The sequence below is a fragment of the Triturus cristatus genome, chromosome 11 (assembly GCF_964204655.1).
Source record: "Triturus cristatus chromosome 11, aTriCri1.1, whole genome shotgun sequence".
In the NCBI taxonomy this organism is placed as follows: Eukaryota; Metazoa; Chordata; class Amphibia; order Caudata; family Salamandridae; genus Triturus; species Triturus cristatus.
This window is the reverse complement of record NC_140594.1, coordinates 635,559,290-635,577,512: the sequence shown is the minus strand read 5'-3', so window position 1 is coordinate 635,577,512 and position 18,223 is coordinate 635,559,290. Positions and strand designations below refer to the sequence as shown.

The window sequence follows — 18,223 nt, the reverse complement described above, 5'->3', positions numbered from 1 at the left end:
ACCCACCTTGAGAACAAACAGACTACCACTAGAACATACCTCAATCTATTGACTTGGGGCATTTCAATGAAATCTATTTGCATTCTGGTAAAAGGACCTCCTTCTCTGCCTATTGTTCCTAGGATCACCACTGTTTTCTTTCCAGTATTGAATTGCTGACAAATCAAACATCTTTGACATGTGCTCTCTGCAATCAACCTAAAATTTGCATTGTACCAGGTCTGTTTAAAGGACCTAATCATAGCATCCCTTCCCAGGTGTCCCTGGCCATGATACATTCTTGCCATTGTTGACAACATAGAATTTGGCATGACTGGTCTTCCATCTCTATAGATCCAAACATGATCCTTTTCCCTTGGTGCACAACCTGCTTTAATCCAATCTCTCATTTCCTCATCTCCTGCCTCATCCTGCAACTGCTTCACTTCATCCCAGGTTTCCAGGACATTAGTAAACATAACAGAACAAAAAGACATCTCCTTCTCTCTTCCCTTGTTAATCGATTGATTGTTCTTTGCACAATACTGTGCTATGTCATTGGCAAAACGGTTACCAAGGGTAACAAAATCATTTCCCTGTCCATGAGCAGCGCATTTAACAACTGCTAGTTCTTTAGGCAGCTGTATTGCCTCAAGCAATTTCCCAATCACTTCAGCATTCTTTATAGGAGTTCCACTCGAAGTCAAGAAACCTCTTTGTAGCCAAAGTTGGCCAAAATCATGCACAACTCCAAATCCGTACTGACTATCAGTCATTACAGTCACTCTCACATTTCTCCCAATCTTGCAAGCTTTTGTCAGTGCTACCAATTCCGCTTCTTGAGCAGACTTAACTCCTTTCAAAGGTGAAGCTTCCATAACTTCTGAAACTTTACACACCGCATATGCAGCAGTCAGCACACCGTCTTCTGTTCTCAGACATGATCCATCCACAAACAACACATGATCACTCTCTGGCAGTGGCAGACCTCTTATGTCTGGTCTCGGTTTTGTGCAGTAATCAAGCACATCCAAGCAATTATGATCATCCTCATCTCTTACATTCACATTTTCAGCATCTGGCAACAGTGTTGCTGGATTCACATTCACACATCTCTCAAGAGTCCCATTTGATGCTCCCAGAATGATTTTCTCATATTTAGTCAGCCGACTATGTGACATATATTGAGTTCTGCTCCTTGTCAAAAGAATTGCCACATTATGAGGTACGTATACCCGTACAGGATATCCCATTATTATACCCTCACTCTGTTCCAAGCTTCTACATGTAGCAGCTACTGCTTTCAGGCAACCTGGTAAACCCACTGCTACTGGATCAAGTGTTGATGAGAAGTACGCAATTGGCCTTCTCAGTCGTCCATGTTTCTGGATTAACACTGAAAGTGCACATCCATTTCTCTCACTACAGTACAGTTCAAACTCCTTCTCATAGTCTGGCATTCCTAGAGCAGGAACTTCACATAATCTGCTCTTTAATTCTTCGAATGCTGCCATTTGTTCTGCATTCAACTCCAATGGGTCTCTTATTTCACTTTTGGTCAATTTAATCAGTGGCTTTGCTATCAGGGAAAAATTACTTATCCACTGACGACAGTAACCTACCATTCCCAGAAACATTCTTACTTCTCTCTGGGTCATTGGAGCTCTCATTCCTCTGATAATTTTGATCCTGTCATTTGTCACTTTTCTCAGACCCTTTTCAATATTGTGTCCAAGATAATGTACTTCTTTCTTGCAAAATTGCAACTTGGCTGGAGATACCTTTAACCAGCACAACAAGAAGACAGTGTCAGCACAAGTCGTGCTCAGCGGTAATCCCGCTAAACTGCGCTGTAATTCTTCCTCGGAAGCCCCAACACGGAGCTTCTCAAGGTACTAACCTCGCACAAGGAGCTCAGTGTATCTCCTTCTAAACCCTTTACCTAGACAGTGGGCAATACACCCCTCTCTATCACAACACCCTTAGGTCCTGAAGAAAGCTCTCCTGACCCTACGGGGCACATGAGGAGCTGAAACATGTCGACCCACACACCGGACTGATCGTACAGTGGACACAATAATTGTCCTCTCTGTACAATCTCTTCCTATTTTTATTCTTTCCCTGTGCTCCAGACAACAATAAATTCATGGTCCAGGTAGCATAAGGGAACATCCTTTTTAATTCACTCGAATCACTGCACACGAGCACATAAACCAATTTTTTCAATTTTTATTTTTTATTTCCAATCACTACTGAAATATCCAGTGGTTTCCTCCGGGTGGAGGTAGCATAATACTAAACCCAATGATGATGCTGTCACGTTTTGTAGGCGGAGAACCAAGATATACCGCCACAGTAACCATCTAAAAACGTGAATGAGGGTTTTTTTAGGAACAGTCGAAAAAACCACTTAACCCTGGATAACAGGTACCAGTGATCCATTCTCTGTTGATGATGATACCTTTAACCCTCCATCAGCCAGATGATTCAGTAAAGCTATGGTATCTACTTCACAAGCTTCACGTGTCTTCGATGCCACAAGTAGGTCATCAATATATTGTACTAGTACTGAGTTTTCAGGCATAGTCAGACTCTCCAAAGATTTCTTCAGCAACTGATTGAATATTGAAGGACTCTCTGTATACCCCTGTGGGATTCGGCACCATGCCAAAATACGCTGTCCAAACCGAAATGCAAAAATCGGCTGGCTGTCATGATGCAATGGAATTGAAAAGAAAGCATGGCACAAATCAATTACTGTATACCATTCAGCATCATGAGGGATCTGATACAAAATCACTGATGGATTTGGCACAATGGGACAACATGATACCACAATTTTGTTAACCTTTCTCAAATCTTGTACTATTCTGAATTTCCCATTAGGTTTCTTCAGTCCCATTATCGGTGAATTGCATGGGCTACTCAGCAACTCTCTCAAAACACCTTGCTGAATCATCTTGTCAATTATAGGAGTTATTCCCTCAATTATCTCTGGTGTCAATCTGTATTGTGGGATATTAGGATAAGTGATTCCCTCTTTCACTGTAATCTTTACTGGATCTACATTATTCATCAATCCCACATCCTCTCCAGTAAAATCCCAGACCACTGTTTTTACTGTGTTCCTCAACTCCTGTGGCAAATCATCTGGATTAAATACAGCATATGCTCCAACAATCTCACTTTCTCTATTGTCTAGAGTCATCCGGTATAAGACATCCTCATCTGGTGTCTCAAAGGCTATTCCATCCGGAGTACAAAAAATTGTGCAATTCATCTTACACAATAAGTCCCTACCTAACAAATTCACTGGACTAGTGTCACACACAACAAACCTGTGCATATCTGAAAATTTCCTTATTCTTACCCTTACTGGTTCAGTAAGACGGGTCTTAATCTGTGTATTTGATACACCAACCACTTGGATTGCTTCGTCCGAGAGAGGAAGATTTCTTATATCTGCTGACCTGACAGTTGATCTTGTTGCTCCTGTGTCTACTAAAAAAGTAACACTTTCTCCATTTATTTTCCCATCTACAAATGGTCCTGCCTGGTCTATTTCTAGAGTTGCTCCAAGTATGCACTCCTCCTCCTCTCTTCGGCACCGTCAGAAGTCACCTTCAGACTCACTCCCCTCATTCTTTAGCCAGTATTGCTGTACTGGGTTAGTACGTCTCGGTTTGTTTACCTGTTCACCATTATAGAATCCCGAATCCTGGTTATATTTCTGAGACCCTCTGTTCTGTGGCAAAGGCGGTTTTGGCTCTTGACTCTGCTGCTTGACAACCTTCTGTTGTTGCTGCTGATGATTACACCCCTCGCTCTGCACCTGTTGATTCAAGGATTTATTCTCATTACTCACTAATGGTGGATTCGTACACTCGGATCTCCAGTGCCCCAATTGTCCACAGTTGTGACATGGGAACTTCTTCTTCGCCTCTTCTAGGTTCCCCTTTCCTTTTCCTGTACCAAATCTAGGCCTATTTCCTGGATTATTTGTTTGTTCAACCAGCTGTGCTTCTTGTCTTTCTGCATCCTTTACCTGTGCCCACATTGCTTTTTCTTTCAGCTTTCTTTGTTTCGCCTCAATTTCATCCCTAAAGTACTTCGCATGTCTCAGGATCTCATCAATTTTCTTACTCTGCCAATCAACTGTGTGCTCACGTATCATTTCACTGATTTCAGGTCTCAAGCCATATACAAACCTGTATACAAAATGACTCAAATCCTTATCACCCAGGTGTTCATCTCCACTAAACTGTTTAAAAGCCAGTATCAACCTTTCATAAAAAGCATGAACTGATTCTTTTGCTTCCTGATGTGTTCGATCTATCTTAACCCAATCTGTCTCTTTAGGGGGTACCTTATTCTTCAGGAACACAATGACCTGTTCATATTTTCTCATAACCTCCGGGTCTGGAGCTCCTGTCTTTGGATCTCTCGGGTATTCTTTAGCAGGCCAATCTATTCTGCCCACAAGTCTGCTGGAACAATTATATCAAACAGACTATTCAGGTCAATCCACAGCACTTTCGACAATTTCACAAACCTGTCTACCTGCCTATACCACTCGACAGGTTTTTCTCTCAGTCGAGGGAAATCATTCGTAAATGACAAAATATCCTGTCTAGTCCATGGAACATGTACGTACCCTCCTCCAGGAATCTCTCTCATAGGGTAAGCATCCACTGTTTTTTCCTTTTCTCTCATAGGAAATGCTGAATAAGTCCTGTCCACTGAATCTTCTCTTTTCTTATACCACCTATCTTTCCACTTTTCCACATCACCCCATTTTCGCAATAAGGAAATCATTTCCTTAATCTGCCCTATTCTGCCAACCTCATTTAGGTTCTCAATGTCCTTATCAGAAAAGTCCACTCGGTAAGGCTTCTGCAAAGCTTTCACCTTATCCATGTCAATTCCCATTTCACTCGCTATTCCTTTTAACCTGTCATGTGTATTCTTAGCCCTCCAGGTAATACTCTTGCACATGAATAACAACTCTCCATCATGATGATTTTTTAACATTTCTGTAGGAATTGTTCCCGCTATGAGCTCCTCCAGTTCTATACGCAACCTAGCTACATCAATTGCCTGAGAATCTTTATCCTTCTTTTGAAGAACCTTCAACCAATCATTCAAATCCTCAGCTGTTATTTCTGTAGACTTTTTCACTGTACTCACTTTTTCTGCCATCCTCTGTGGTTCCAAAATTGATCCTCCAACACAACCAGTATTCCATCCTGAATTAGGCTGCACATTTAACTCTTCAACACATATGATATGCCTCAACTGATTTTCTCCCGTCCTTATTCCTGACTCATCTGAAGAACTCATTAATCGATTTCCCACATATGGAACCGTCAAACCACTTTCACCCGTCCTCTGCTTATCAAAAATAGGCATAACCGGACCTATTGTTACAGGCACTGTAACAGCTTCTAGATTCTTTGTCAACTCCCTGATTTTCTCTGTCAACTCAGATGTTGTTCTCACCAATTCCCTTGTTTTCTCATCTCCAATTGAATTCTCTCTCTCTCGCTCTCTCTCTCCTTCCCTTTCCGCGAAAGAGCTACCACTTTTCAGATCAGGTGTCACAACTTCTGTTTTAATGATTCGCAAAGTATCTCTCACTGGGGTTGCAACTGGTGTTCTCACTTCTGGTTCGGGTCTATATGGAGGTGGTCTCTTGTAAATCATGTCATCCAAGACTTCATCCTCATATTCATTAGCCCCATACCTTCTCAATTCCGCCTCAGGTACTTTCTCCGTACCTTTCCTCCCTTCCGTTTCTTCAACAGTTCTCATAGGATACAATCCTTCTGACATACTAGCATCTCGCCATCTCCTCATTCGATCATGATGAGTTTCACGATCATATTTCCTCCCAAAAATGTACCTATAATTACCTCCACTCCTCTGTTTTTCTCGCTCATGTACCTCATCTTCCCATTCTACCAATGCCTCGAACTGTGTCGGTCTTGGTCTTGGCTCTAGACACAACATCTTTTCCCGTAAATTTCTCAACACGGCCAGATTAAATGAACCATGTTCCGGGAATGCTAAAACACCATCTCCTTTAGTGTACTTAGCCCAATTGTCTAACCATATACAGGTATGGTACCCATATTTCGCAACCATGAAGGATGCAGGGGTTCTTGTCGGAGGTAGTAATTCACCTTCTCTGGTTATTACGTTCTTATCCTTGTCAAACCATCTTTTAATTTTACCGAACAAGGATTTCTTCTTCTTTTCCTCCGCTTGATAATACATTTTTGCGTTTACCACAACCCTCTTGTCCTTTCCGCAACTGTACGATCTTTTGTCCAATAACAGCGCGACTCACACTAACGCACCAATCCCGAAGCGTCTACGTCACCCTGTACTTCTTCCAATCCCTGCGCGGCTCACACCAACGCACCAATTACAGCACGAACACTGCTCTATCCCACTGTCCAATCACAGCGCGGTCTTTTCTGACGTCAGTAGTCGCTGCAGTCGCTCCTACTCCTGTCTCTTGTCACTCGTCTACCCCTCCTTTACAAAACCTTCTCGGTAGACTCTGTTTCAGATTCCACAAATCTATTAGTTACAACATATAAACATCTCCATTGTCTGCTCCGCTAACCACAGAATAGTAAAGGAAAGTCTTTCTCACAAGAATCCCGCCTTTCTCAGAAACAGCGCTTACCTCTGCTCCACTACGGAATTATTACTTTCGTTGACACAGTAGCACATCCCTCTACTCTGCCCTTCTAACATGCATCCATTAACTGTTTCCTCTCAGAATGCTCCAAAGAGTTTCACAATTAACTAAATGCTCATACATTCACACACTTTCACTCCAGAAAATGTAGTACATCCACACAGAATCCTGCTTTTCCCGAGAACAGCGAACAATCTGTCCCACTACAGAATTATAACATACGTTAACCAAGCAGCGCTTACCTCTGCCCAGTCCTTCAATCAAGCTCAGAGAATACCTATTACCTTCCCAGTGATAAGCGTTAACGGCAATCCCAAAAGGATCCCTGATACCTAAAACCAGTACTTCACAGATAACCTTCGCAACCATACACACTTCTCTTATACAGAAAACATTTCTAATGGCAACACATGGCGATGCTACCTTGCCGAACCCAGACAATGCGACGCGCAACTTCAATTGTCACACGCTTTTCCCTGCATGCGTACAGGGCCAACAATCCCGTCTTTCCCGAGAGCAGCACTTACTTCCCTCTGGCCTACTACGGAACCGTCACCGACTCCCTACGTTCCAGAAGCCGTACACACTACATATAACTCAATACAACGACTTCAACATATAATGTTAGTACATGTATCAATATCAATCAATAAATCCAAAAAGCCTATGTACAAGCAATCTATCAGATCAAGACAATAATCAAAACCATCATACTGCTACCAGGAAACTGCTGCAGATCAGAACTTGTAAATTCTCCCTACTTCCACGGACAGAGTAATTTCACAGTCACACGCACATACACTCATCATACGCTAGGGCCCATCATACCAACATTCATTCTATTACTCTATCCACACTGATTATACGAGAGAACTCTCCTAAATCAATCTGCATCTAATTCTGAGGTCAATGCAACCTAATTGATTTGTCTCGAGTCATGATTTAAATAATAAGAACACATTTGAGATCTCAATAAATGACAAAGAAATAACCACCCGACACTGTATTTCAAACAGAAAATCATTTATCTATATTAGCTCAAATGAAAGTCATCCAATAGCAAAATCATTATTCTCATAGTTACCTATTCTAGCTAATGTCATATTTTAGGTCAGGACCAGTCTCTTAAAGTCTCCCGAGTCGCCGTCCTCTCAATCAGCATCGATCCTCTTGAGCATAGGTTCAGGAAGAAGTGGCCTAAGACCCTCCCTAGTCTAACAATATTTATACGAAAACTTACACATTAAAAGTTACAAACAAGCTCTAAGCGTCCGTTGAGCAGAGCGAGCAGGAAAGGATGTCGACTCGCAACATTAGAAAAATCTCTGCTCTCGAATATCTCAAAAATAAAAACACGGAAAAAGGAAGCACAAACTAATTTTGTAACATCCATGGATGCTCTTCTCCGGAATCATAGTGAAGCCACCGCAAGTTTATCAAAATGTTCATTGTGACAATGGTTCACTTCCAAGGATATCTGGCGATGATCCCAGAGCTGTTGCCCTTTCATAACTTTTGGCTCAGACAGAGGCCGAGGTCATATTTTCAACCATATTCAGCGAGGCCTCTCTCCGTACATCATCTATTCAAACGCAGGCTGTAGATGTCGGCCATTTCTCGACAGGCCAAAATGGACAACTTAATTAAAAAGAAACACAAAACAACATTACTACATCGCATTGATTATACAGTGTTAATTCCCACTAATACCCTTATGTGTATGTAATTATCTAGCCATTTGCGACATAGAAAAGCATTAAAGCATATTATTTTAAAGCGCAAACACATAACAAATAGCACTTTAGCCACACCTATTTAATTAATTTGCTCACCAACTTAGTTCACTTATTAATTAAGCCATGCAATTGCATTCCCACGTGTAATTCTTTCTTTAGTAAGGTTGATTAATCAAAACACTCGACAAAATTAATATTTAATAATTAATTGTTAGTGATTTTAATTATGACATACAAAAATATAAACTGAAGTTCGAGTTTTAATAGAAAACCCTGCTCCAGCAGGGGCTCATACTTAACAGTGTCTCACCCCCTCGACCCCCTGCGCTTGACCATAACCACAACGTGCTCTAAGCCTGGACTCACCTCACCAGCTTCCTCCAACTCCCTCAGCTGCGTCTGTGACGTCAGTGGCAGCAATACAGTAGTAGACTCCTCTATTTCCTGTCTGCAAGGTAATCGTGCAAATTGTCTCCACACTGGCACTTCCACACACAAAGTAGCACCCTCAGTGCGCACATGTACCACCCATAATATGCCCCCTTTTGCATTTGAAAGTAAATTAAAAATAAACATTATGCACTGATTTGTGTCACGTTCGTGATGCAAACATGCCGTAATATGTTAGTATATCTGATCCAAAATGTGTCAAGGAGATTTAACATACATTGGACTTGCTTATGACATTTAAGTAACATTACATTATTCAAAGAACCTATCTCAATCCCTCCTTCCTCATCATCCACATTTCCGTCAGAATGTTTCCTTTAACTCACTTGACATGTTGCCTCTAAATGATAATTCTGCTCGTTCTTTCTTATAGGTGATGATAATGGCACTCCCTGCGTGAAAATGTCATGCGGACACGCTGTTTATCCAAACTCTTTGACCGCATGGTGCCGCAGTCTCTTAGATCAGGTAAGTTTAGATGGATGGTAACAATTCCTGATTTTGATCACCGAACCTCAGCACTACTCTGAGCCTCTGACAGTATGTAAGCCCGTAGTTCATTCCCAGTGGCGGCTCGCCGAGGGTGTGCTGAGGGGCGGTGTGGCGGGGTGGGGCAGGGTAGGGCTGGGTTGGGGTTAGTAAACTCCGGCATACGGCTGAAGGGAGTTAAGTAGATAAATAAATAAATAACTAAAACAATTTAGGATTCCTAACTTTACTACTACTAAATGCCTTTTGTGAATACCAAAAGTTGTAAAGTTAGGATTTTGTCTCAGTTTTGTAGTAGTAAAGTTAGGAGTCCTAACTTTACTGCTACTAAATGCCTTCTGTGAATACCAAAAGTTGTAAGTTTAGGGTTTTATCTCAGATTAGTTCTGTGAATCGGTCCTAACTTCTTTATTCATATCATTTGGATGTCCTGATTTAAAGTTTGTCAGATGGGTTACTCCATCTCAAACATGGCAGATGTCACATCAGCCCTATTCCAGGTGCATTATAATCGATGGGCCTTCTAATAAGTTGGATGGGGCATCCATAATGCTTTTGATGGAATAACCCATCCACAAAACTCTAAATCTGGTCCTAAGTGAGGCCCTTAAAGTTGTGACATTATATTGCAACCTTAAAACTTGAAAGAATGTGTTAGAAAATTGGGTTACTAGTTGATTGGGGCATGAGCACTGGTCAAGTAGCAACTGCAATGCTAGTCATGGTAAAGCTTAAGGAAACCCCAAATAAACCTGTCCTCACCCTCTTGTAGCTTGGCAGAGAGCAGTCAGGTTTAACTTGGAGGCAATGTGTAAAGCATTTGTGCAACACTTCAAACAGTAAAACTGTGAAAACACCACACACAAAGATTCTACACCATGTTAGAAAAATAGAGCTTAATTTAATAAATAAAGCAAGACCAAAACGACAAAAATCCAATTAGTAGAACTTGAGTTATGAATTTTCAAAGAATAAACTGTAAAATAGTGATTAGAAGCAAAAAGCACCAACCGGAGATATATCTGATCACGACGGACTGGAACAAGTCAAAAGTTCAAGCTGACCGCAATTGGAGCACAGACCAGCTACAGGGACTCGGGTAGGTTCCCTGAACTAAAGTACCTTAAATCCCAGTTGTGGAGCAATGCGTCGATTCTGAACCACACAACAGCTGTGATGCATCGGTTCCGAGATGCGGTGATACTGTGGTGCGAGTTCCCGATGCATTGACGTCAATGTGATGTGTCAGTTCCAATGAGTGCAGAGGCTGCAATGCTTAGTTTCAGCGTCATCATAGAGGCTGCTGTAGATGGGGATGCAAGGGCCTTGTGCCGAGGAAAGCACTGCAGTGTTCGTTCCTAAGGCAATGCGCTGGGTTTCAGCCATGCAGTAGGGGTGGGGCATACATTTTCTCCATGCACCTACTACGATGCGGAGATTCTGCTACCTCAGCAGAGGATGCGCTGGTTTCGCTGGAGCAAGCAGTAGGCCCACTTCCAAGGGTCTAGGAGTGGGTTGGCACCACTTGGCAGGATAGACTCACAGATGGCAAAGTCCAGGTGCAGGGTGTTTGGAAGTCTGTTACCAGAGGTAGTAAACCCGGATGTTAATAGTCTGATCAACATGTCCTTACAGGATGCTACAGTTCCTCTAGTTTGGAAACAGGCTGAACTGTTGTCTCTGCTGAAAAAACCTTCTTTGGATCCATCTATCCCGGCTAGCTACCACCCTATTTCTCTCCTTCCGGCCGTGGCGAAAGTCTGTTAGAAAACTGTTAAAAAACAGCTCACCAACTATGTTGAAGGTTCTGGCCTACTCCATTCAACCTAATCGGGCTTCAGAGCCTTATATAGTACAGAGTCGGCCCTTGTCGAAATCTCTGAAGCAATTCGGGAGTGTTTGGATGCTGGTGGCAAATCGTCTCTGGTTTAATTAGACATCTCCATGGCTTTCGATACTGTGCCTCACTCTTTGTTACTGGCCAGCCTCTCGGATATCGGTATCTCTGGATCTGCAGGGAACTGGCTAAAATCATTACTTGAAGACAGATTGCAGCAAGTTTGGCTTCCCCTGTCTTCATCTGCCCCCCCAAAGTGTGACTACAGGAGTGTCTCAGGGCTCCACCTTGAGCCCCCTCCTCTTTAACATATATATCACCTCGCTAATTCAGCTGGCGGAGGAGTTGGGCACCAAAATCATTGCTTATGCTGATGATACCCAGCTCCTCTTCACATGGAAAAAAACCGACTCCCTTTCTCGAGCTAGAGCATGCCTTATGGCCGTTTTTCAATGGCTTCTCTCTGCGCAGCTCAAGTGTAATGAGGGACCTTTCCTCCTCAGTTTAAGGAATCGCTCTGGCCGGCTGACTATCCTTTGCCCAATTCCTTGGGTCAGCCCACCAAAAACCTTGGAATTTGGTTCCACGAAAATCTTCGGTTCTCTACACAGATCAAGAAGCTAGGGGGCAGTGCTTTGGCATCCTTAAATCACTCAGGAAATTTCTCCCCCTCCTCCCTAGGGCAGCAAAGGAAATGGTTACTTGTGCCTTAATCCTCTTGTGCATTGACTATGCAAATGCCTTATACATCGGCCTGCCAGGGTACCAGTTGAAGAGACTGCAGATAATCCAGAATGCTGCAGCAAGGTCTAACATTCCAGGGAGATCTAGTATAAAGCAACACCTGTACGATCTTCAATGGCTTCTTGTGGCTGAAAGAGTAAAATTTAAAGCCCTCACCCTGACTCATTCAGCCCTGTACGGACTTGGCCCTGTATACCTCAAGAAACACTTTAAGTTCTATGTTCCTACGAGACAGCTGCGCTCAGCAGCGCAGCCTCAGGCGGTCATTCCCTGCTTTTGCCTTACGAGAATTGGTGGCAATTCTCTGGCTTACAAGGCAGCGGTGGCCTGGAATTCACTTCCTCTGGACCTTTTGTGGTATCCAGGACCCGAAACTCTTCAGAAAACGTCTGAAAACTCTGCTTTTTATCTAATGATCCGTGGTCCGTGATCTCAGTCCCCATTAGGTTCCGCGCCGGGACATTCTTCGGTATCTGTGCTCGCTATATATGTCAATAACATAACATGTCCCTGAGACTTCAGATCAGAAGGCCAGCTATCTAGCCCTTCTAGTCACTCTGGGTTCGAGAGAGTCAGGTCAAGCTCTTCACACTCCCATGAAAGAGGGTAGCAGGCACAGAGCAGCACAGTAAAGCAAAAGTCCAACAGAGTTGGAGTCCTGGTAGCAGCCCAGCAGTAGTTCTTCCTGGCAGAGTATCCACAGGCCCAGAAGTGTACTGAGTTGGTAGTGTCTGAGGTACAGTTCTTATACCCAGTGGTGCATTTTAAGTGGGGAGAATTCAAAGAGATGCTTTTGAAGTGCACAGATCCCCTGCCCTTCCTGCCCTGGCTCCAGACTCACTACAATGGGAGTGCAGCCCTTTGTGTGCGTGTGTCCAACTCCTCATTCCCCTCCCTGCTCAGGATGGCCCATGAGGTTACAGAGGGCCTATCAAGTCACCCCTAAGTTCCCATTGTGTGTGGCTGTCTAGTGGAAATGCACAAAACCCAGCTGTCCACCACCCCAGACAAGTGATCAGAGACAGGCAGCAGGCATCAAACAGCTAAGACAAGAAAATGCACGCTTTCTAAAAGTGGCATTTTCGGAATTCTAATTTAAAATTCAATTTCACCATAAGTTGTGATTTTAAATTGTGATTCCAGTGACACCAAACTCGAAACGGTTATCTCTTCCAGATTGTGAATTACACTTAAAGGATGCAATAAGATAATCTCAATGTTGACCTATGGGAAATATAGATTTTGCAGTAGCGAAAAATGAATGTAGGAGTTTTGTACTACCAGGAGATTTAAAACTAACAACTACATTTCCAACCTTTTAAATACAGTGCCACCCTGTTCTTGGGGCTGTCCAGGGCCTACCCTAGGGGTGACTTATATGTAATAAAAAGGAAGGTTTGGGCCTTTTGGCAAGCGTGTTATCCTTCCAGGTCGACATGGCAATTTAAACTGTAGACACAGGATCTGCAATGGCAGCCCTCACACATTTTTAAAGGGCTTCCTGGGTGAGTGGCACAATCAGTGCTACAGGCCCACTAGTAGCATTTAATTTGCATGCCCTGGGCACAGGAAGTGTACTTTACTAGGATCTTATAGGTAAATTGAATATGGCAATTGTATGGATGCCAATATTGCCATATTTTAGGGGAAAAGCACAAGCACTTTAGCACTGGTTAGCAGTGGTAAAGTCACAATATCCTAAGGCCAGCAACAATGAAGTCATCAAAAACAGGTGGTATGAAGGCAAAAAGTCAGGGGAAACCACACCTAGGATACCCGGTCTAACATGTGTCCCTGTCAGCTGAAAGTGGAGAGAGCTACCTGACCCATTAGGAGTTCTATTCACTAAAGCAGAACAACCTGCTGCGACCATCAGCATTGGCTGTTCCAGGATGGTGTTCCACCATGAAGTCCATTCTCCGTAGGGAGATCGACCAACTCAACAGTTTAGGATTCACACCCCCTCATCTGCATTAACCATCGGAGGGGTCTGTGGTCTGTCTGAGCCCGGACGTGTGCACCAAACAGGTATGGTTTCAGCTTCTTCAGCACCCAGACCACAGCAAAGGTTTCTCTACCTATTGCACTCCACCTCTGTTCCCTGGGAAGTAACCTCCTACTGGTGAAGGCTACAGGTTGATCTAGGCCCTCTTTGTTAAGCTGTGAGAGCATGGCCCCTATGCCATGCTCTGAGGTGTGGGTCTGCACAATGAATTCTTGGGACCTTAAGCAGGGTTGCTGTGCACATGGCCTCCTTCAGGGTGTCAAAAGCATTCTGGCACATCTCTGTCCAGATCACCTGATGTGGCTTCTTTTTGGAAGTCAGCTCTGTCATGGGGCAACAATGATGCCATACCCCTTGACAAATGTCCTTTAATAGTCAGTGAGGCATAAGAAAGGCGCTGTCTGTGTCTTTGGGGGTTCCCAAGTCAAAATGGTTTCACTTTTGGCCTAGTGGGGCTGCACTTTGCTACCTCCTACTTGGTGGTTTATGTAGATCACTGAACCCTGCCCTGTATGGCACTTACAAGCCTTGATAGTCAGGCCTGCCTTCTGCAAAACCTGAAGGACTTCTCTGAGGTGGCACAGGTGGTCCTCCCAGCTAGAACTGAAAACCGCAATGTCATCCAAATAGGCGGCACTGAAGTTCTCAAACCCAGCCAGGACCTGGTTGACCAACCTCTGGAAGGTAAAAGGGGAGTTCTTCAACCTGAAGGGCATGACCTTGAACTGGAAGTGCTCTTCTAGAATAGAGAACACAGACCTCTATTTAGCCCCCTCGGCCAAGGCAGTCTGCCAGTACCCAGGCGTTAAGTCAAATGGGCTGAAGAACTTGGCGGTTCCTAGCTGATCTATGAGCTCATTATCTCTGGGGATGGGGTGTTCATCAGTATTGGTGACTCTATTGAGCCCACAGTAGTCCACACAGAACCTAAGTCTTGGAGTGACACCTGGAGGGGCAGCCTTGGTGACCAACACGACCGGGCTGAACCAAGGACTGTTTTAGGGCTGAATAACCCCTAGGGTAAGCATCTTAAAGACAACCTCCATAATGCTGGATCTCACCTTGTCAGACAACCTGGTGTTGGACTTGGCCCTTTTTCCCAGAAATGTTTCGCTTTTCTGGGAAACCACATGTGTAAATGCAAAGAGTGTGCAGACTGAGTTTCCCCATTTTAAAAATGTAACTTAAAATGGATGCCAGAGCTGTGTGGTTGCGCCGTTTGACTGAGCTGGGTTAACAGTCTAGTCGTTATTTCCCAGCAACCTCAGCTTTTGGAGGGAAGCCTGGCACCCAGGGTGCTCTACCCCTCCCCCTAGGCCAGTTAGAGCCAGTTTCCCCAAACGCTTCTAGAAGTTTCAGGCACTGTCTGGAAGGTGGGGTGAGGGGCGTATAAAGGGTGGAGCTGGGTTGCCATGTGCTCAGTCAGAGGGTGGACCTGGGAGAGAGGGGACCTGCTGCCAGGGGTTACCGCCACATGGGCCTGTGTGCTGGGCCCTGAGCCTACCTATCCCCCCCTACTGTTCATAGGGCGAGGGAAAGCTATGGTTGGGGCAACGCAGTCCTGGAGAAGCCTTCGCAGGAGTTTTAGGCGGTAGGGTTTAGTCAGGGACCTATGCCTCTGAAAGTGACAGGGCTTAGGTGCTGCCTTTCAAGTGAGTGAGGGATCCTGAACTGCCCACTGATCTGGCCCGGCGAGAGGAGAACCCAGGGACGACAGGCAGAGACTAATTAGTCCGCCTGCAGCCACCAACGCAACTTCCCCCCTCATGAAACCCTCAACCAAGGGGCAAGAACCAGAGAGCGCTATTTACAAGCTGCCTGCAGAGAGAGAGCGCTATTCACAAGCTGCCTGCAGGGAGAGAGCGCTAAATTCACGCTGCCCAAGGAAGGAGAGCGCTATAGCTGGTGAGCGCTATATTTGAATTGACTGTGTTAGCTGGTGGGACTGCCCAGCGCCGAGGAAGCGCTATACTCCATAGCCCAGGGGCGCTGTGTGGCCCGGAAGAGTTGGTGATGTGTAAGCGCCGCGGGTGCCCACCCCGCGTAATGGTGGCGTTTTGCAGGCTCCGGTAACTGAGCGGGTGCCCACCCCGCGTGATTGCCGCCGAGGGAGGTCGCCGCGTTGCCAGGGAAGCGGGTGTCCACCCCGCGGTATTGCCGCCCTTCTGCCGATTAGAATTATAGCGGGAGCCTACCCCGCGCTTCAAATTGAGGAGAAATCACCGCCGCCGCCCGGGCGCTGTTTGGAGGAGGTGCCGGGCCTTGGCCGCGCAAGTGCGCGTTGCACAGCAACCGGGGCGCCGGCCGCGTCATCGGCCGCGCCCCCGTGACGCCAGGAAGCAGCCCCGAAGACGGCCGAGACCGGAGGACGCCGGTCGAAGAAGTCCGGGGAGAGCGGGAGCCTACTCCGCCTCCCCCCTGGCGAGGAAGTGCCCAAGTGACGGTGGGGGCTCCCCATGAGGAGAGGAGAGTCCCGCGGAAGAAGTCCCGGGTCCCAGGAGGGGGCCCGGGTGGAGTCTGGTGAGGGGAGCCTCACAGGGAAGCCTGCGCCGCCCGGAGCCTCTCAGGCTCCATACGAAGTCCCGTGTCCCAGGAGGGGGCCCGGGTGAAGGGGGTGAAGTCCGGAGGCGCCCTGACCCTCGCGGGGCCCGCACAATGAGAGAAGAGTCCTGCGTGGGGTCACTGTGTCCCGGTGTAGGTCGGCGGAGCTGCAGCAGGGCCCTGACAGGGGCCTAAGGAGCAGAGACCGCAAGAGGAAGCCGGCAAGAGTCCTGAAGGAGCAGGGGACTGTCGAGGCAACTATCGGTGCCTGTCACCTGCTGGAAGGAGTCCGGGGACCCGAGGAGCTCTCCAGCGAGACGGTGAGTGGGGCTCTGATGTCGTGTGGTAGGGGGGTGTGTCGGGGCACATTGCCGGTGCCCGCCCCCGGTACCTGGACTGATCCTCCCCGCTGCCCCGTCTGACAGAGGGCAGCGGCAACGAAGTAGGAGGCAGTTGGCGCCCAGGAGTCCCGGAGGGGGGCCCCAAGGTCCCTTACGTATTGCCACCCTGGGCTGGATCGAGGGATTTTCAAACCCAGTGAGGGATCCCAAAGGGTCAAGCGGACCTCCTACGTGACTAGCAACTTGCGGGTCTCATTTTGGACTGTGGCCACGTGGGGGACACTTTGGAGGCCCCACTGACATGCCCAGATGAAAGGCAAGGGATAACGCTTTGAGGGAGATACAGGGGTAGTGCTACAGTGAACTGCAATGCCAGATGCAATGTTCTAATGGAGTGCTAGATTTAATACCCTGATTGAAGGCTCTGATGTGCAGCGCTATGTTTATTTGCCATGCTCTGCGCGCAAAGGCCTTGTTTTGTGCAGCACTATGGTAAAGGCACTGTTTTACCGCGCTATTGCATTGCTATGTGCAGCGCCGTGTTAAAGGCTATGTTTTAAAGCGCTACTGCCGTGCTATGTGCAGCGCTATGTCAAAATGCCACATTTAAAGTGCTATTGAGTTGCTATGTGCAGCGCTATGTCGAATGCCATGGTTTAAAGTGCTAATGCCTTGCTGTGTGCAGCGCTATGTGTATATACTGGTTTTAAAGCGCTATCGCCTTGCTATGTGCAGCGCTATGTTAAAAGGCTCTATGGGAAGCGCTATTGTTTTGCTCTGTGCAGCGCTAGTTTTAGATGCCAGGTTTTGATGAGTCAATGCACTGCCTACCCTAATTTCTGCCTCCGGCTCAGGAGTCAATCATATTGGTGATGCATAAGGGAATGCATGATGTTTTTATTCCAGGTGTCCCGGACTATTGCTGATGTTGTGCCATGATGCTTTTCTTGCAGGGTTGCAGCTGATGGAATTATTTTTACTGTCTGCTATGTCACAATGATTCCGGCAGGGGCCCGATTGGCCCTGCCCTGTACATAATTCCCCCCCTGTAAATTTAACCCGAGCGCCAGTTGGCGCAGTGTAGAGATTACCTGACACCTTGTGGTTTTGACAATACAAAAGTTCTTTTTACCTAAGCTGGTGTAGTGTTTTTTTTTGTAGTGTGCCTTGTGTGTCGCCTGTGTGTACTGCGTGGATGCTTTGCACATTTCCTCCGGAGATTGGCCCGCCCGCTCTGCACCACGCTACCCGTTTCCAACACCTGTATATTTTTTTTTCATAAGCATGCTGTCCCAAGTTTCAATATGATAGTTACACCATGTAGTGAGTGCTGGGGTGAGGGAGAATAAAGTGGTAAACTGCCCCAGCAACTGACAGCAGTCTCTCTGTTGG

General features: G+C 45.9%; 1 protein-coding gene across 3 annotated transcripts in view; it reads left to right on the top strand.

Annotated features, from left to right (window-relative positions):
• The window catches only part of LOC146785217 (putative E3 ubiquitin-protein ligase ariadne-2), a 188,698-nt gene that overhangs the window by 66,940 nt on the left and 103,535 nt on the right, over positions 1 to 18,223 (top strand). For all 3 annotated transcript variants that reach the window (XM_085634123.1, XM_085634124.1, XM_085634121.1), the window contains exon 2: positions 9,248 to 9,342. In XM_085634123.1, coding sequence (XP_085490249.1) covers positions 9,248 to 9,342 — 95 coding nt within the window. The remainder of the gene's footprint in view (positions 1 to 9,247; positions 9,343 to 18,223) is intronic.